The sequence below is a fragment of the Entelurus aequoreus genome, linkage group LG06 (genome assembly GCF_033978785.1).
Source record: "Entelurus aequoreus isolate RoL-2023_Sb linkage group LG06, RoL_Eaeq_v1.1, whole genome shotgun sequence".
Lineage (NCBI taxonomy): Eukaryota > Metazoa > Chordata > Actinopteri > Syngnathiformes > Syngnathidae > Entelurus > Entelurus aequoreus.
Window position 1 is genome coordinate 46806233 of NC_084736.1, and position 21053 is coordinate 46827285.

General features: G+C 39.3%; 1 protein-coding gene across 2 annotated transcripts; it reads right to left on the minus strand.

The window, feature by feature from the left end:
- Positions 1 to 6567: 6567 nt before the first annotated feature.
- Positions 6568 to 20878, minus strand: slc14a2 (solute carrier family 14 member 2). Of its 2 annotated transcripts, XM_062049555.1 has the most exons (9): positions 20816 to 20878; positions 20057 to 20237; positions 14550 to 14739; positions 14332 to 14460; positions 10872 to 11064; positions 10634 to 10781; positions 7363 to 7497; positions 7238 to 7287; positions 6568 to 7157 (listed from the first exon to the last, which is right to left on the minus strand). In XM_062049555.1, the coding sequence occupies exons 1-9, from the start codon at positions 20837 to 20839 to the stop codon at positions 6843 to 6845; spliced, it is 1365 nt and encodes a 454-aa protein (XP_061905539.1). In that variant the 5' UTR covers positions 20840 to 20878; the 3' UTR covers positions 6568 to 6842. The 2 variants fall into 2 exon arrangements, with proteins under 2 accessions (XP_061905539.1, XP_061905541.1); XM_062049557.1 differs by lacking the exons at positions 20057 to 20237; positions 20816 to 20878 and adding an exon at positions 14957 to 15046.
- Positions 20879 to 21053: the final 175 nt, after the last annotated feature.

Consider the following 21053-nt stretch of genomic DNA (forward strand, 5'->3'; position numbering starts at 1 on the left):
TAGAAATTATCGGAAACTCAAAACAGCCATGACATTATGTTCTTTACACGTGTATGTAACCCAGTGACGTGCAGTCAGTGGAGGCAGGTGAGGTGGGGCCTCACGTGCCATCATGGAAAGAAAAAAATGTAAAAAGAAAAAAAATTAATTAAATTGTTATACAGGTATGTATCCAGTGATTATACTATAAAGTTATTTAACTTCACCAGTTTTAGATTATTTTTATTCAAAATCGCTGAATTTTCACAATTGCAGTTCAAATACTGAGACTTGCTGTGATCAGCAGCCAGTTGAGGCACGTCACTGTGTTGTGCCTCAACATGGATTGCGGACTCGGCTAACTGCTGGCCTGCTGTGCAGTGAGACCGTATTGCTATATGAACTATTTTATACATTTCCATAGTTTAGTTAGCTGAGGTATATAATGTACAGTGTATTTTGTCAACAACTGTATGTGTGTAAGTATTTCTTGTGCTGAGCAATCATAAAACGGCTGCGAAGACGCACTGGCTGAGGCTCGCAGTAATCCCGCCTCCTGGTGGTAGAGAATGCACCCCCGCCGTAGAATGCACCCCCTGACGGGAGTGTTATTTCAACTAAAGCCCACACTTAAACTTTCCACGTGTAAGATTGAATCTATTTAAAAAAGTTATTTAATAAGAAGCCAAAAAGTGTAAAAACAATCATGTTCGTGTTGGAGGAGTTGTGAATAACTGCAGGGCCACAAGATTAGGTACACCTGCAGACTGCAGCACAGATTTCATATTTCATTCATTCACAACTCCTCCAACACGAACATTATTGTTTTTGCACTTTTTGGCTTGTTATTAAATAACTTTTTTAAATAGATTCAATCTTGCACGTGGAAAGTTTAAGTGTGGGCTTTAGTTGATATAACACTCCCGTCAGGGGGTGCATTCTACGGCAGGGGTGCATTAATCCAGCACAACAGAGGCTCATGGACTTCATTTATAAGTAAAGGTAAGACCATAATAACGTTTTTTTTTAATTAAATGTGCTTTTTTGTGTGCTACAGTTTGTATGTGTAAAGTTAAAGTTAAGTTAAAGTACCAATGATTGTCACACACACACTAGGTGTGGTGAAATGTGTCCTCTGCATTTGACCCATCCCTTGATCACCCCCTGGGAGGTGAGGGGAGCAGTGGGCAGCAGCGGCGCTGCGCCCAGGAATAATTGTTTGGTGATTTAACCCCCAATTCCAACCCTTTATGCTGAGTGCCAAGCAGGGAAATCATGGAGGTATTTTTGCGATTTACTGTTTAATTGTTTGCAGGATTACGTCACAAATAACAATTTCCAATCAACTTTTTGAAATACAGTACAGGCCAAAAGTTTGGACACACCTTCTCATTCAATGCCTTTTTTTTTCATTTTTTTTTTCATGACTATTTACATTGTAGATTGTCACTGAAGGCATCAAAACTATGAATGAACACATGTGGAGTTATGTACTTAACAAAAAAAGGTGAAATAACTGAAAACATGTTTTCAGTTATTTCATACATGTTTTCATTACTGCTTTGCTCACTCTTGGTATTCTCTCGATGAGCTTCAAGCACACCTGTGGAGTGAAAACCATTTCAGGTGACTACCTCTTGAAGCTCATCGAGAGAATGCCAAGAGTGTGCAAAGCAGTAATCAGAGTAAAGGGTGGCTATTTTGAAGAGACTAGAATATAAAACAAGTTTTCAGTTATTTCACCTTTTTTTCATAGTTTTGATGCCTTCAGTGACAATCTACAATGTAAATAGTCATGAAAATAAAGAAAACACATTGAATGAGAAGGTGTGTCCAAACTTTTGGCCTGTACTGTACCTTTCAGCAAAGTAACTACTTTAAATGATAAATGGGTTATACTTGTGTAGCACTTTTCTACCTTCAAGGTACTCAAAGCGCTTTGACAGTATTTCCACATTCACCCACTGATGGCGGGAGCTGCCATGCAAGGCACTAACCAGCAGCCATCAGGAGCAAGGGTGAAGTGTCTTGCCCAAGGACACAACGGACGTGACTAGGATGGTAGAAGGTGGGGATTGAACCCCAGTAACCAGCAACCCTCCGATTGCTGGCATGGCCACTCTACCAACTTCGCCACGCCGCCCCGTAATACAGGTAGGAATGTTAATGTTATGAATTGTTAGGTTAATCACTTGGCAAAGGATCTGAGAGGTGATAATTGTGATTGTCTTTAACTTCTTCTGCTTTTGTTTGACTTCTTTCATGATCTAAAAAGGCCAATGAGCATGTTTTCTGTTCTACTAATCATAGCAAATTTCCAATGCATCACTACTCAATAGTGCGCAAAAATAAACTGTGTATATCCATTTATACTGTAGCCAGCTGCCGGTGTTAATGTGTATGTTAGTGTGTCAGAATGTTCATTTTTTCCATGGACTGTGAACACACCGTGTCGGCGGAGAATGAGGAAGTGTTGTTGTGTGTCTGGGAGTGAAACATGGAGGAATTACCTTTTGGAATTGGCCCCGTTGTTTGCATAACATGTATTTTATTTTATTTTTTTCGTCGAAAGCTTACACAAATATAGTCCTTGCAAAACAAGCTGGCTATCAACTTGTACTCACTGATATTAACAAATTTTTTTTAGAACACATTAGACTTGCAATAAAGAAATGAGGTCACAATTCAAGTTTGCAGGAACATGGTGATTGTTTGCATTATTCCACATCGTCATGTCACGTAACCCCTCATCACATGGCCTGGTCTTGGATGGCCGCTTTTACATCAACACATCGGCTTCAGGTGATCTGTTTGTTATCGCTGGCCTTTTTCGGTTGCATAATTTTTACAAACATTTCAACAATGCAAATGAATGGAAAAGGTTACGCTGATACATCAGCATCAGATCACTTTGACTCAATGACAGGCAACAGTGCAAGAAAAAAAAGGCTCCACAATACAGTTAACTGTGTCCGTCCGGACCCAGCACGAATTATAGTAAAACAACAAAAAAAAAAAATGTTTTTTTTTTTTATATAATTATAATTATTATAAAAAAGTATAATAATTGTATTTTTCTTTGAATTATCGCTAGCGCAAGTCAACGTTCTTTGTTGTTTTAGTCAAATATCTCCACGTTTGTTTACACTTCTCCGTGTCTCACTCACTCCGTCTCTCTCTCTCTGAGAGAGAGAACGCCACTCTGATTGGCTGCGGAATCAGCCAATCAGAGTATGGGTTGTCATCTCTATCACAACGACGCGCTGATAGGCTGTTACCACCTGGGTGATACAGCGCTCATGCCACATGCATGGAACCTTTCGCTGCAGGCATACAGTTGTCTCGTATCGCTACTTCGCTAACTGTTCACTCGTCAGTCACTGAATGTGAATCAAATCACAATGGCATGCTCCAAGTTGGCTCAGGCTGGTAGAAGAAAGGTGGACAGGGAAAACCGACGTTTCAAGGAAGAATGGACAGAGCAATATGTTTTCATCCTACCTACTGCAAGTACCAAACCAATGTGTCTAATATGCAACAGTACTGTTGCTCTGGTGAAAAGTGAAAATCTGAAACGTCACTATCTGAAAGAGCACCGCGAATTTGAAGAGACATTTCCTCATGATTCGGAGCTAAGAAAAAAAGAAATCACGAGGCTGAAAAAGTCATATGAAACATCAAGCAAGATTTTTGTTAAATCTATGACACAACAACAAATAGCAACAGAGTGCTCACTCAGAGTGGCATGGGTTTTGGGTAAACACAAGAAGCCATTCTCTGGTGCAGAAATAATTAAATAATGCTTGACTGCAGTGATGGGTACCTTGTTAGAAGCCAAAGAAAAGGAGGAAATGACAGCTAAAATAAACCAAATCCCACTCTCTGATGCCACAGCTACCAGACGTACTGAAATATTTATTTTATTTCAGTTCTTATTTAATTTTGTTTCAAAGAAAATCTTTAATGTATTTTATTGGATATTTATTTTATTTTTGTTCATTTTAAGAAAATGTTAAACTACTACCTACCTCCTGCCAGGGTCGCCGCTAGGGATTTTGGGCCCCATGAAAAGAATCTTTACAGGGCCCCCTGTATTATAATTTCATCATCACTAGGGGCCTCTCTGGGCCCCCCTCCATCATGGGCCCCTAGAATCCGTCTCCTTTACCCCCCCTTTTCAGCGCCCCTGCCTCCTGCTACTATATAAGTTTGACCGATAATAAACGGACCCAGCCTGTTTCAAAATAACATTTGTGGACCTTCAATATTTGTACTTGAGGACCCCTGCAGTAGAGTTTTAACTTGCACTTACAGATGTAACGACAAACTGTAGTTACTGACAGTGGTTTTCTGAAGTGTTCCTGAGCCCATGTGGTGATATCCTTTACACTCTTATGTCACTTTTTGATACAGTACCGCTTGAGGGATCAAGGTCACGGCCATTCAGTGTCATGTGCAGTGATTTTCCCAGATTCTCTGAAACTTTTGATGAGATTACAGACCGTAGATGGTGTAATCCCTAAATTCCTTGCAATATCTCGTTGAGAAATGTTGTTCTTAAACTGTTCGACAATTTGCTCACACATTTGTTCACAAAGTGGTGACCCTCGCCCCATCCTTGTTTGTGAATGACTGAGCTCTTCATGGAAGCTGCTTTTATACCCAATCATGGCACCCACCTTTTCCCAATTAGCCAGTTCACCTGTGGGATGTTCCAAATAAGTGTTTGATGAGCATTCCTCAACTTTCTCAATCTTTTTTGCCACTTGTGCCAGCTTTTTGAAACATGTTGCAGACATCAAATTCCAAATGAGCTAATATTTGAAAAAAATAACGTTTTACAGTTCGAACGTTAAATATCTTGTCTTTGCAGTCTATTCAATTGAATATAGGTTGAAAAGGATTTGCCAATCATTGTATTCTGTTTTTATTTACGAGTTACACAACGTGCCAACTTCACTGGTTTTGCGGTTTGCAATAAATATAATTAGTTTGAGGCTCTTATTATCAATCAATCAATCAATCAATGTTTATTTATATAGCCCTAAATCACAAGTGTCTCAAAGGGCTGTTATGAGGTCTGTTACTCTGGTACCGCTACACTTGGCTGTGATCTATCCCCTTCATGGGCCTTATTCAGACTTTATCAGCAAATTTCCCGAGGTTGTTGCTGACCAAGTGACACATGCAGATAGTATAGTTATCACGGACCATTTTAATATTCACATTCTGGGTGTGGCACTCCAGACTATAATCGACAGTTGTTCTTACTGATATAACACGTGGGCTCTGTACCGAGGATGTCGTTGTGGCTTGTACAGCCCTTTGAGACACTTGTGATTTAGGGCTATATAAATAAACATTGATTGATTGATTGATTGATGAAGACGTGCATCGCAACGGTAATACGATAGACTTTGTCCCCGTCCCGGGTGTTATTGCATCTAACGTATTGGTACTCCCGTATAGACCAAAGCAATGTCTAATCGCTACCTCAAAAAATTGGAATTCCTCACACATTGTCAATGTTCTGAATATAACCGATGCTTTAGCAGCCGTAATATAATATTGCTGCTACAACAATGACTCTCTCTGGCCGACTGCTCTCAGTAATGGCCACGTTCCCCAATTATCTGGCTCAATCTGTAGCCTCACTGACGACTTTAAAGGCCTACTGAAAACCACTACTACCGACCACGCAGTCTGATAGTTTATATATCAATGATGAAATCTTAACATTGCAACACATGCCAATATGGCCGGGTTAACTTATAAAGTGCAATTTTAAATTTCCTGCTAAACTTCCGGTTGAAAACGTCTTTGTATGATGACGTATGCACGTGACGTCAATCGTTGAAACGGAAGTATTCGGACCCATTGGATCCAATACAAAAAGCTCTGTTTTCATCTCAAAATTCCACAGTATTCTGGACATTTGTGTTGGTGAATTTTTTGCAATTTGTTTAATGAACAATGAAGACTGCAAAGAAGAAAGCTGTAGGTGGGATCGGTGTATTACCTGAGGACTACAGCAACACAACCAGGAGGACTTTGAGATGGATAGCAGACGCGCTAGCCGCCGACCTCACCTTGACTTCCTCCATCTCCGGGCCGCCGACCGCATCTATGATCGTCGCTCCGTTGATCGCTGGAACGCAGGTGAGCACGGGTGTTGATGAGCAGATGAGGGCTGGCGTAGGTGGAGAGATAATGTTTTTAGCATAGCTCAGTGAGGTCCCGTTGCTAAGTTAGCTGGAAAGCATTAACCGTGTATTTACAGGTCCATGGTTTAATAGTATTGTTGAATGAATGCCATGATCCGTTACCCGGGTCATGGCATTCATTCATATGTCATTCTATTGTAAATATGGTAAATTCTGAGAGAGTTGTGTGATCTGAGAGGTATCTTAATGATTGCAATGGTTTGTTGTGTAACTTGGCCTGTGTTGTATTGTTTTGTGTTAACTTTAAATGTATTTGGTCTCCCTAGAAAACGAGATGCTGCATCTCACGGGGTTTTCCATTTATAAATTCAAATTCAAATGATATAAACCACAGGGTTCAAAGATTGGGAAAAAAATACAGCAGTTATTGTGCACTAATCACTTTATTTTGTTAGAAAAACATGTTTGTAGCATTCAATGCCACATATTTTAATACAACATCTGGTTTACAACAATACTAGATGAGTTCATAAAACTGTTAACTTGAGTTACTAACAATAAAGCATTTTCAGTTCTATGATATTTTGTCAAAGGATGGGGGATCTGAGGCCATTAATGTTGATGGAGACAACAAAATATTAACACCCCTGTAATATACAGGCAAAATATTCATTTCAAACACAATTTGTGAGACGTTCTTCAGGTAGTTGTGTCCCTTTGCTCGCTCTTTGCTTGGCCAGCATCCACTTGTGACGTCCGGCCTTCTTCCATGTTTTCAAGCGCGAGCCTCAGCCGCTCTTTCTCGTCGAGAATCTGCTCCTCTTGGTTTTTCCTTTCCTCCTCGAGCTTCTCCGCCTTCTCTTTTTTCTTCATTTTCCAGAAGAAGCCGAGATTTTTCTCGGGGTAGGCAACCTTGGCCAGCGGCAGCTTGAAGATCTTGTTGCACTCCGTGGTGATGAGGAGGAACGTGAGTGCGGAGAGACAGAAGGGCCAGGTGCAGGCGGGCAGACCAAACTAGGAACACAAATAGGAGCCTTAGCACCTCTTTGTTGTCAGCGGGGTTACAGTAACAAAATATGCTTCGTAAAATGTACCGCAGACATGATGTTGGCGATGGCGGAGCCCAGGTATGCACAGAAGAACCCTGCAGGGCAGCAGGAGAGTGATTTGTACTTAAATTCATAACATTTGCATGTGTCAAAAGAAAATGCTTACTCACCACAGGTAATAGCAAGCAAGTGCACCTGCCACGTGAGAGCATAGAACATTCCGCCGATGGCGATGCACGCCAGCACGCAGTTGTATCCCCACAGGCCAAAATAAATGTCGCTGAATGGAGCCGCCAAAGCCAGTCCTGCACAACGAATATGCAAATCGGGACAACTTAGTCACAACTGGTTGTATGAATTATTAATTATTGTCTCAGCATGACCCTGAGGTCTTCAGACCAGCTCCTGCTTGCTGTCCTAAAAAGTAGGCAAGAGGAGATAGAGCCTTTTCAGTGGCAGGGCCCAGACTGTGGAACAACCTTCCACTATCTCTTACAGGGGTGTCAAACTCATTTTAGATCGGGGGCCGCATGGAGAAAAATCTACTCCCAAGTGGGCCGGGCTGGTAAAATCACAGCACGATAACTTAAAAATAAAGACAACTTCAGATTGTTTTCTTTGTTTAAAAATAGAACAAGCACATTCTGCAAATGTACAAATTATAATGGTTTTTTTTACACTTACATGTTGCGGTTAATAATATTCTATCTTTATTTGTCTTTATTTATACTTTCTGAATAAATAATGTGATAATGTTCATCAGCCAGCTCCTTGGTGTTAATTTTCAATCTATGAAGATAAAAAAATAATATCAAAATCAAATTACAGGATGTTATTTATGTAATTTGCTCATTTTCCTCAACTGATGTACTAAATTCATGTTGTTAATTTTTTTCACATATGTATCATCATCTACAAAGATACAAATAATTGCTATTGTGTTATCTAGTGGACACATTTAGAACAGCAGTTTCTTTCATTCAAAAATGTTGGCTCATTTTTATTCTTAGCAAACTCAAACCCTGCGGGCCGGATAAAACCTGTTTGTGGGCCTGATCCAACCCGCGGGCCGTACGTTTGACACCCCTGATCTATTAGGTCCTCCCAGTCTCTGAGCCAATTTAAATTTAGGCTAAAAACATATTTTTACTCCCTGGCATTCAAATCCAGTTAGACAGGATATCTTGGTTGTTTTTATTTCTTGTTTTATCCTTTTTTATTCATTTATTACATTTTCGTATTTTAGGTGATATATTCTGCACTTCTTTCAAGGTATATTTTACTACTGTATTTTATTCATCCTTCCGTGTTGCAATGTAAATGTGACACCATGTGCCCCTTTTCTTATGTCTGTACAGCACTTTGGCCAACTGGGGTTGTTTTTAAATGTGCTATATAAATAAATAAACTGAACGGAACTGAACTGAACAAATGTTCTACTGACGCAATTCTTCTCAAATACTAGGGGGCATGGTGCAATATGACTACCAAACGTGCTCATTGTAGCCATTAATCCTGACTTCCTCGTTTTGATTTGAAAAAGAATCAGCACAAATTGTTTTATTTTGTAGGTTAAAGTGTTTTTATATGTTGTGCTTATTGTTGCTGATCAAATCGAATTTACTAATATTCATTGAGTTTCAGTTTATTTTTTAAAAGTTTTAAATGGTTCAACTTGGTCAAAACACTTTTATAATTTAAAAAATCATACTTTTTTATTTTTTATTTTGGGAAATTGATGCACTTTACACTGTTTTTTATCCCACTATTTTAAGTATTGTATTTATTGAACATCAAACGTTTTACTATCCCTTTTTTTGTATTTGTATTTTTTTATTATTAATCAGTCCAACAAAATAATACAATAATAATACAATTCCAATTCCAAAACCAAACCCGGCCCAGCAACATTCAGAATAGCAATCAACAGAGCAATTGAGAGGACACACAAACATGACACAAAACAATCCAAAAGTAGTCAAACAAAAAATAATAATATCAACAAATCCCTCATTTACATTATCATCACAGCCCTTTATAAAAAATAAAATAAAAACATTTAAAAAAATACAATAGTGTCACAGTGGCTTACACTTGCATCGCATCTCTTAGCTTGACAACACATTGTGCCCAATATTTTCCACAAATATAAAATAAGTCATATTTTAGGTTAATTTAATAGTTAGTTAGTTACTTAGTTACTTGGCACTTTAATTAAATTTCTGGGTTTGTGCAATAGTTTAAATGATTATCCGGTGCTGTTATTTTAAGGTTTGGTTTTATTCTGCAGTGTGTGTTTTTATTCTATGTAAGTCTTTCATACTAGTACTGGTTTTAATTCAGAGCTGCTGTTAAAAATGATTGCCTTTAACTAAGAAGTGCCTTGTGACTAAGTTATGTTTGATGTTTAATTAATACAACAATTAAAATAGTGGGATACAAAACAGTGACAAGTTAAAATGGTGCACAGTAAAACAATCCTTGGCCAGTGTCTGTTGTTCATCGACCTCTCCCCTAGTCCACCACAACATGCTTTAATTTGCATCAAAGATAGCTGGATGTGAGTCGAAGCTCAGAAGTTTTGGTGTCCCACGCGCTCCACTCACGCCGCAATTTAAACCGGAAGCTGCCTGAGAGAGTTTGCGCCCTCACGATTCACCTGTTATCAGCGCAGCTGACCCTGAACCCTGACTGGCAGGATCCTGAAGCCCTTTCTATCACATTAATAAAGTTATTCTTTGTTGTACTGTAAGTTGATCTGTATTTGTTTATTTTTTCTTTAATGTTAATAAAGATTCAATGTTATACAGACGTGTACTTATAACAATTTTATAGTCAAGTGATACTATGTATAGTGGGTGCGCCCAATGGGCCGAAAAATACGGTATGAGGATTTATTTCATGCCGATTTACGAGAGCCAAAAAAAGCTCAACCTGACATCAGGCTAACAACGGCAGTGCTGTGCTGGCTGAATTAAAATCAGCCCGCCCACAATGGATGTGCTGCTGGGCACAAAATGGCTGCGCTGCCAGACATACAATGGATGGATGAAACGTTCGTACACTGAGACAAGGTTCGTACGGATAAACATAATTGTGGTTTGTAAATGATAAATGGGTTATACTTGTATAGCGCTTTTCTACCTTCAAGGTACTCAAATCGCTTTGACAGTATTTCCACATTCACCCATTCACACACACATTCACACACTGATGGCGGGAGCTGCCATGCAAGGTGCTAACCAGCAGACATCAGGAGCAAGGGGGAAGTGTCTTGCCCAAGGACACAACGGACGTGACTAGGATGGTAGAAGGTGTGGATTGAACCCCAGTAACCAGCAACCCTCCGATTGCTGGCACGGCCACTCTACCAACTTCGCCATGCCGTCCCTAACTGGAAAATGTTGCACAATGAGGAAACATTAAGAAGACCTAACCCACCTGAAACCATGCCGATGGTAGAACCTAGCACAGCGTGAGCGCATGTTATGGGGGAAGAGATGAAGAGCGAGATGATGAAGAGGCCTCCTGTCCAGGGGTTGTCGCAGCCGTAGACCTGGCCTATTCCCACAGGCACGGACATGAAGAGCTGAGGACACGTCCCGGAAAAGGTTCACAAGAGCAGCTCGCCCTACCACACAACCACAAGACCGTACACCATTTCAAAATGAACACCAACCTTCGCCACGTCAATGTCCGTCCAGGTGATGTTGGGCAGCTCAGAGCGGGGTTGGATGAGGACTTGGGGGAAGTGGTGGTTGTAGTGACCCGTGGCCACCATGTGGAGGCACACTAAGATGTTGAAGGGAAGCGTGAACACGGGGAGATCCCAGCGACTGTTAATGGATGCCAAGGCACTGGACAGAATGGGGCTAAAAGACAAAAAATGCAAATGTACTATAGTCAATACACATCTGGATACACCTGGGCTTTACATCTATAGCAGGGGTGCTCACACTTTTTCTGCAGGCGAGCTTATTTTCAATTGATCAAGTCGCGGGGATCTACCTCATTCATATATATAATTTATATTTACTTATTTATGAAATATGTTTTTGTTAGCAAGTTAAAGGTGTTTAATGATAATGCAAGCATGTTTATCAAATATAGTTAATATTGTTAATAAATTAAAGGTGTTTAATGATAATACAAGAATGTTTAATACATACAGTTAATATTGTTAACAAGTTAAAGGTGTTTAAAGATAATAAAAGCATGTTTAACACATATAGTTAATATTGTTAATAAATTAAAGGTGTTTAATGATGATACAAGAATGTTTAATACATATAGTTAATATTGTTAACAAGTTAAAGATGTTTAAAGATAATACAAGCATGTTTAACACATATAGTTAATATTGTTAACAAGTTAAAGATGTTTAAAGATAATACAAGCATGTTTAACACAAAGTTAATATTGTTAACAAGTTAAAGGTGTTTAATGATAATACAAGCATGTTTAACACATATAGTTAATATTGTTAATAGGTTAAAGGTGTTTAAAGATAATACAAGCATGTTTAACACATATAGTTAATATTGTTAACAAGTTGAAGGTGTTTAAAGATAATGCAAGCATGTTTAACACATATAGTTAATATTGTTAACAAGTTAAAGGTGTTTAAAGATAATGCAAGCATGTTTAACACATATAGTTAATATTGTTAACAAGTTAAAGGTGTTTTAAGATAATACAAGCATGTTTAACACATATAGATTCCCTTCTTTCATGAAGACAAGAATATAAGTTGGTGTAATACCTGATTCTGATGACTTGCATTGATAGGAATCAAACAGTGGTGCTGATAACGTCCGCATTTTCAAATGGAGGAGAAAAAAAGTCCTCCTTTCTGTCCAACACCACATGAAAGTGGTTGGTTTTTGGCATCTTATTTGTCCAGCTTCCGTACTCCTTTGTATACACTTTACAAGAAATACATTGGCGTCAAACTCCGTAGCTTGCTAGCTTGTGCACGCCAGCTTTCTGAGACTCTTATTTTTTTAGCGCAGGCAGGATGAAGCAGAGGTTTTATTGTGCAACTGTGCAGTCGGTCTTTGGAGTTTTGACGACAGGTACGGCGCCAGAGTCTGTTGAAATAAAAAATGTTTCTCGCCTTCCTGTCGGTAATTTTTTCTTAATAATGAGCTGGCAGCAGCCAGCGTCATCTCAGAAGACCCTCGGGTGCCGTGAATGTCAATCAAGTGACGAAAGTGACGTCATAGTGAAGATTTATGATCGCTAATTTTTAGGACTATTTTTTTAATGCCTGGCTGGCGATCGACTGACACACCCTCCGCGATCGACCGGTAGCTCGCGATCGACGTAATGAGAATCCCTGATCTATAGCTTCTATACTCTTCTGGAAAGAAGTCTAGACTTCCTTATTTTGGTTAAAAAAAAAAAAAGTCAGTACAAATTATTTTATTTTTATTTTGTAGGTCAAAAAAGTTACTATTTGTTGTAAGTTGATGTATATTTCTTATTTTGTTGTTTTCTTTAATGTTAATAAGTAGAGATGTCCGATAATATCGGCCGGCCGATATTATCGGCCGATAAATGCTTTAAAATGTAATATCGGAAATTATCGGTATCGGTTTTTTATTATCTGTATCATTTTTAAAAAAAAAATTTTTTAATTTTTATTTTTTTTATTAAATCAACATAAAAAACACAAGATACACTTACAATTAGTGCACCAACCCAAAAAACCTCCCTCCCCCATTTACACTCATTCACACAAAAGGGTTGTTTCCTTCTGTTATTAATATTGTGGTTCCTACATTATATATCAATATATATCAATACAGTCTGCAAGGGATACAGTCCGTAGGCACACATGATTGTGCGTGCTGCTGGTCCACTAATAGTACTAACATTTAACAGTTAATTTTACTAATTTTCATTAATTACTAGTTTCTATGTAACTGATTTTATATTGTTTTACTTTCTTTTTTATTCAACAAAATGTTTTTAATTTATTTATCTTATTTTATTTATTAATTAAAAAAAAAAGGACCTTATCTTCACCATACCTGGTTGTCCAAATTAGGCATAATAATGTGTTAATTGCACAACTGTATATATCAGTATCGGTATCGGTTGATATCGGTATCGGTAATTAAAGAGTTGGACAATATCGGAATATCGGATATCGGCAAAAAGCCATTATCGGACATCCCTATTAATAAGTATATAATCTTATGCAGCGGTGTACTTAAAACGATTTTAAAGACAAATTAGAGAGTCGCGGCAGATAAGGGGGGCGTGCAAAATGTTTTCTTTTTACTATGGAATGCGTGATTATTCATGAAAAAAAAAATTGCATTCATCACATTTTAGGATAAATCTTTGTTTATAGTGCTTGAAATTGCATACCTTTTAAATTTTAATAGTATCCAATATTGCAACAAATATTACAGTATATTATCATACTTTCCAAACATGTTTTTGTCTAAATAAAAATAGAGAAAAATACTTAACTTTACAGCAAACTACCCATCAAATTCATAAAAATTACAATACATTTTACATTGTTCGTTACAGCATATAAATTGTGTAAATTGTGTAAATAAATATAAATATAAATTGTGTAATTTGGAAAAAACTACTATTGTTTTTTGCGTTAAAATTATGTTGCCAGTTTTTGACTGTAAAATATACGGTTGTTGTTTTTAATGGTGTATTACTGTAAATGGAAAGACTGTACATTTGTTTTTACAGGAGAAAAACCGGCAGCTAAGTTGCCAGAATAAAAAAATAACTTGTAGTGCTTTTCCATTCACAATATAATATTGTAAAAACCAATGTCGATTTAACACAAACATTCTGGCACCGAAGCTACCAAAAAAACCCCAGTGGTACTGATTTTACCGTAAAATGTTTTTAAAAATTTAAAAACACTATATTTTACAGTAACATCTTCTAAATGTAAAATGTTTACTGTAAAATCGACAGTTTACTTAAAAGAATTCATATAATTAATAATGAAAACCAGAGGCAAATTCATACATAATTTGCTGTTACAAGCGGCCATCTGATGGCAGCCATAACTGCGGCGTGGCCCTCAATGAAAACGAGTTTGACATCCCCGGGGTGGTGTCAAAACTCTTCCCTTTCAGTGTTTTTCTCTCCCTTACCACATCATGGACATGAAGACGTTGGGCAGCAGGAGCCACCAGTACCAGTTTCCTGCATTGGAGAAGACAGCCATCAACAAGCCCACCAAGATTCCATTGTATCCATACAGTCCTGCAGCTATGGCACCCCTACAGGAATGTATAACGCATGATTATTAGGTAAAGATGTACAGTTACTTAAAAGTGTTCATCTTAGGAGAGAACATTTACGCTCCAACCTGCTCTGTCGCAGAATGAGGGCCGAGACGGTGGCGAAGAGAGTCCCCACAAAGCCGTTGAGTGCCCACCAGTAGTTCTGCAGTATGAGGCCGGCGAAAATAATGAGGCCACTCAGGGGATTGTTGACAAACATAACCTGGGCAGCTCCGCGCAGAACCCAATCCAGTAATTGGAGCAAGAAAAACTGTTCTGAGAAGACAATAAAGAAGGAAAAAAAATTATTTTACAGTATCAACGTTTTGAAAGGAACTGGCCCCAGCAAACTGTACATAAAACGTTTACCACAAGGACTTAAATTAGGTGGTAAAACAAATGAATGTTCAAATTGTATCTACGTAGCACATTTAAAGCAAAGTGGTATACGAAAGTACAATTTATGACATGAATGCATGACTAAAATTGTTACGGCTCAAGCTCCTGCCGCCACACAGCCTGCTCCTCTGAGCGCGCCTCTGGACACGCCCACGGGAGTTCCTCTCCTGCTCCTCACACAATCAGCAATAAACACACCTGCCGCTGATGAGAGCTCCACGCCCTTCATAAGCCAGCGGACCCTGCGTTCCAGTGCCAGAACGTAGCTACTTGCTCACCTGCTCAGTGGTCTAGTGGTTAGAGTGTCCGCCCTGAGATCGGTAGGTCGTGAGTTCAAATCAATCAATCAATATTTATTTATATAGCCCTAAATCACAAGTATCTCAAAGGGCTGCAGAAGCCCAACGACATATTTGGTACAGAGCCCACATAAGGGCAAGGAAAAACTCACCCCAGTGGGACGTCGATGTGAATGACTATGAGAAACCTTGGAGAGGACCGCATATGTTGGTAACCCCCCCCCCCCCCTCTAGGGGAGACCGAAAGCAATGGATGTCGAGTGGGTCTGACATAATATTGTAAAAGTCCAGTCCATAGTGGATCCAACATATCAGCGAAAGTCCAGTCCATAGTGGGGCCAGCAGGACACAACCCCGGCAGAGTCATACCAAAGACTATAAAAATGGGACCCATTACCTCCCTGCTTGGCACTCAGCATCAATGGTTGGAATTGGGGGTTAAATCACCAAAAATTATACCCGGGCACAGCTGCTGCCCACTGCTCCCCTCACCTCCCAGGGGGTGAACAAGGGTGATGGGTCAAATGCAGAGAAGAAATTTCACCACACCTAGTGTGTGTGTGACAATCATTGGTACTTTAACTTTAACTTTAACTTACTTGTCTCATACAGTAAGCCCTACACGTCTTTAGCTCTCCTCGCCTATGTGCTTCATTGCTCTCTGTGTTTCCCCTCCGGGCTCATCGTCTTGTGTCCTCTGTCGTCACCCTCCCTCCTGTCTTCTTGCTGCCTTCCGGGATCTCGACCTCTTGCCTGGACACGGACTCTGACGCCTCGCTCCTGCCCTTGCTTGCCCACGGACCTCCGAACCTGCCTTGCTCCTTCTGGACTTCCGCACCTTCCTCAACACGCACTTTCAACACCTCCCGGTAACACTCGACATATAATCGCTTCACATAGTCACACCACACGTATTTGGATTACTTGCACACGTCATTCTATTATTTTCATAAACACGCCTAAGGCTAAGCGACGTCCCTGTCTCAGTGCCGTCTCCTTCTCCACCGCACGTAACAAAAATAAAGAAAATGACAAAATAACCTTAGGGAAAACAATTAGGCTTAAAACATTTGTATGTATGTACAACACTTAAAACCTTTACCATATCAGTATGTGGAATTAAATTATGGAATGGACCAAGCAAAGAAGTCAACGTACTAATATGATCCAGTTTGTGTTTATTAAAGGGGTCATGTTATGTTTTTTTTTTGTACGTTTAAAACACTTCCCTGTGGTCTACATAACAAGTAATGACGGTTCTTTAGTCAAAATGTTGCATTATGTTTTACAGACCATCTTCAAATTGCTTTTTGACCGCCTTTTCCGAACGCGCCGTTTTGTGGGCGGTCTTCTTTACAGAAGCCGTCCCCCAGGCCGAGCCCCCTTCGACTGCGTCTCCACCCCGTCAGTCATGTTGTTGTTTTTAGCACTTCCATATGTAGTCTACAGACAGATTTAAGTTAAAACTATACGCTACTTTGTAGTAGAAATGGCAACAGCCATGTGCATGTACGAGTCAGTCTGCCCCACGACAAGAGGACAGAGTAAATTGTATATTGTAGCGTCCCGGAAGAGTTAGTGCTGCAAGGGGTTCTGGGTATGTGTTCTGTTGTGTTTATGTTGTGTTACGGTGCGGATGTTCTCCCGAAATGTGTTTGTCATTCTTGTTTGGTGTGGGTTCACATCGTTAAAGTTGTTTATACGGCCACCCTCAGTGTGACCTGTATGGCTGTTGACCAAGTATGATTGCATTCACTTGTGTGTGTCAAAAGCCGTAGATATTATGTGATTGGGCCGGCACGCAAAGGCAATGCCTTTAAGGCATGCCTCCAATATTGTTGTCTGGGAGAAATTCGTGAGAATGGTTGCCCCGGGAGATTTTCGGGAGGGACACTGAAATTCGGGAGTCGCCTGGGAAAATCGGCAAGTATGACTGGGAGATGCAGCTGCTCTGTACTTCTCCCTACGTCTGTGTACCACTCCGTACAGCGGCGTTTTAAAAAGTCATAGATTTTACTTTTTGAAACCGACACCGATAATTTCCGATATTACATTTTAAAGCATTTATCGACCGATAATATCCGCAGTCCGATATTATCGGACATCTCTAGTTGTTTACTGTGTAAACCAAAAAATTATAACTGCTCTCTTCTTCTATCATCTAATAAATTTAGGAACACACATTAAGGTGAGTTGAGTTCATGAAAAATGTTACTGCACATAACCATTACCAACTGTTACCAAACAACACACAAGTCATTGTTTTTTTGTTTGTTTGTTTGTTTTTGTTACTGTGAACAGAGAAAATGAATAACATAACGAGGTGGGCCAAAGAAAATGCTAACTAAATATAGACATATAGTGGGGTGTGGGGACCCCTAGAGATAGTTGTAGGGTGTCTACAATAATATCATTTGAAGTCTGTGTGAGTGAGATAAAAATAAAACTGCATTTTTACAAATGTTTGCTTTATTTTGATGAATGACCGAAGTGTGTCCTTTTGCAAATAATTTAGGGATTAAGAAAATTGAATGTGGTGTTTGGAAAAGTGTGTACCGTATTTTTCGGACTATAAGTCGCAGTTTTTTTCATAGTTTGGCCGGGGGTGCGACTTATACTCAGGAGCGACTTGTGTGTGAAATTATTAACACATTGCCGTAAAATATCAAATAATATTATTTAGCTCATTCACGTAAGAGACTAGATGTATAAGATTTCATGGGATTTAGCGATTAGGAGTGACAGATTGTTTGGTAAACGTATAGCATGTTCTATATGTTATAGTTATTTGAATGACTCTTACCATAATATGTTACATTAAAGGCCTACTGAAATGAATTTTTTTTATTTAAACGGGAATAGCAGATCCATTCTGTGTGTCATACTTGATCATTTCGCGATATTGCCATATTTTTGCTGAAAGGATTTAGTAGAGAAAATCGACGATAAAGTTCGCAACTTTTGCTCGCTGATAAAAAAAGCCTTGCCTGTACCGGTAGTAGCGTGACGTCACAGGAGCTAGTATTCCTCACAATTCCCCGTTGTTTACAATGGAGCGAGAGATTCGGAGCGACAAAGCGACGATTACCCCATTAATTTGAGCGAGGATGAAAGATTCGTAGATGAGGAACGTTACAGTGAAGGACTGGAGAGGCAGTGATGGACGTATCTTTTTTCGCTCTGACCGTAACTTAGGTACAAGCTGGCTCATTGGATTCCACACTCTCTCCTTTTTCTATTGTGGATCACGGATTTGTATTTTAAACCACCTCGGATACTATATCCTCTTGAAAATGAGAGTCGAGAACGCGAAATGGACATTTAAAGTGACTTTTATCTCCACGACAATACATCGGTGACACACTTAGCAACTGAGCTAACGTGATAGCATCGTTCTCAAACGAAGATAGAAACAAAAGAAATAAACCCCTGACTGGAAGGATAGACAGAAGATCAACAATACTATTAAACCATGTACATGTAACTACACGGTTAAAAATTCTCAGCCTGGTAAGGCTTAACAATGCTGTTGCTAACGACGCTAAGGCTAATTTAGCAACTTAGCAACCGGACCTCACAGAACTATGCTAAAAACATTAGCGCTCCACCTACGCCAGCCAGCCCTCATCTTCCCATCAACAGCCGTGCTCACCTGCTTTCCAGCGATCAACAGCGCGACGAAGGACTTCATCCGTGGGTTTGGCGGCAAGCGTCGGCTAGGCGTAGTAAGTAGTCCTTGTTGTGTTGCTGTAAGTATTGTACTTAGCCGCTAATACACCGATCGATCCCACCTACAACGTTCTTCTTTGCAGCCTCCATTGTTCATTAAACAAATTGCAAAAGATTCACCAACACAGATGTCCAGAATACTGTGGAATTTTGTCGAAGAAAACAAGAGGTTTCTGTATCGGGTTCGATGGGGTCCAACCACTTCCGTGGATTTTGTGACGTCACGCCCATAAATCATATCCAAATGAGTTTTTCAACCGGAAGTGTGGCGGGAATTTTAAAATTGCACTTTATAAGTTAACCCGGCCGTATTGGCATGTGTTTCAATGTTAAGATTTCATCATTGATATATAAACTATCAGACTGCGTGGTCGGTAGAAGTGGGTTTCAGTAGGCCTTTAACATACCAGGCACGTTCTCAGTTGGTTATTTATGCCTCATATAACGTACACTTATTCAGCCTGTTGTTAACTATTCTTTATTTATTTTAAATTGCCTTTCAAATGTCTATTCTTGGTGTTGGGTTTTATCAAATACATTTTCCCAAAAAATGCGACTTATACTCCAGTGCGACTTATATATGTTTTTTTCCTTCTTTATTATGCATTTACCTTATATTCCAGTGCGACTTATACTTCGAAAAATACGGTACTTTGAGACAAGAGCTATAGTGATGCATACTTGGTTATGGTTTGAATTAATCTCCAACAGTTGCGAGAACGACTTTTTGCTGTCAATATCGGCTGCTGAGTTTCATTGTTTGTTTTCTGCTGGTGGTTTGCCTCTGGATTTTTTCCATGAAAACATGTGCTACATGTGCAGACTTATGCAACAGCAACTCTATGAAAGCACATACTCAAAAGCCTCAGTTAGTGATTCTAATCATCACCTGCCTGTCTAACTGGATCAGGCCCGAGTATCTCATCCACATCACATGTGCAAGATGGGAAGGTGTGTGTAAAGCATTGTGTAGAATATTTAGCAAACAACTGTGAAGCAGAGTCTATGCCTAATGTTAGGCAAATTTGCACAGTGGTTTTGCTTAACTGTGTGAACACTTAAAATGTAGTGTGCAAGCAATTGGAAAAAACTGTAAAATGTTTATAATCAAATGAATAATCATCCCTATTTTTTTTCTTTACTGTTAACGATTAGCGTAAACTTACTTTCCATCCATTTGGCAAACAGTGGCATGTCTCCAGCGAAGTATGAGACCCCCTTCAGGAAGTGGGCCTTAGCCTTGCGCAGGCTTGTGGTTCGGGTTGTCTGCACGGTCACCTCGCCGTCCTTCTCATTGTTTTGAGTCCTCAGGTTGGAGTTGGAGTTGGCCATGAGGGATTGCAGTTCCTGCAGAATCAATTAGAAATCTGCTGCCTTGTCATTTTCATAACGCACTCAGGTATCAAGATGTAGGAGTATGTGATGTGGTTGGCTGATGAGGAGATCCCTTCCTGTCCTCGGGCTATTCACACATGATCATTCCTTGGATGATTGTCACTTTACCCTCATTAACGAATAAATCATCAAAAGGTAGTACACCTGCACAAATACGTAATTTAAAAACGCCAGCGAAGCACAATTTAATCGACACTGATAGGTATTAATGTAATAAGTTCAACATTGTTGAATTGGCAGGACTTTGTTGATTTTAAATACATTTGATAAAATTATAGCTATATTAAACCATAATTACATTAAGATTACTGCTCCCCTGTAGACCAACATGCACCACACCTCTTTAAAGGCAGACTTTTTGAAACAAAAAAATTGATTGTTCAACACAAATATACAACTTTTCACTGTTTTGCAGATATGTCAATAATAAAGATTTTTCTGAAATACAGAATGATTTCATACAACTTATTGTTGGGTATTTACCTAAATGGAGGAATTCTGCATATATTTGATTATCTTCCTTCTCTTACCTTTGTAAGAAGTGGTCCTGGCATATGTTCAAATGGTCAACATCTGCATGGCTTGCTGATGATTCTTCAAGAAAATACTTTTAAAGCCCGGCCTTTAAAAGGGAAGTCTCACTCCCTCCACCCTCCTTTACTTTTCCTGTCACGTCCGTCATATCTCTCCCCCACCCAAGTCACTTCAAGCGAGTCACTATTTTTTTCTCTTCTTAAAGCGTTTCCTTCTTCATGCCGTTTGATTGAT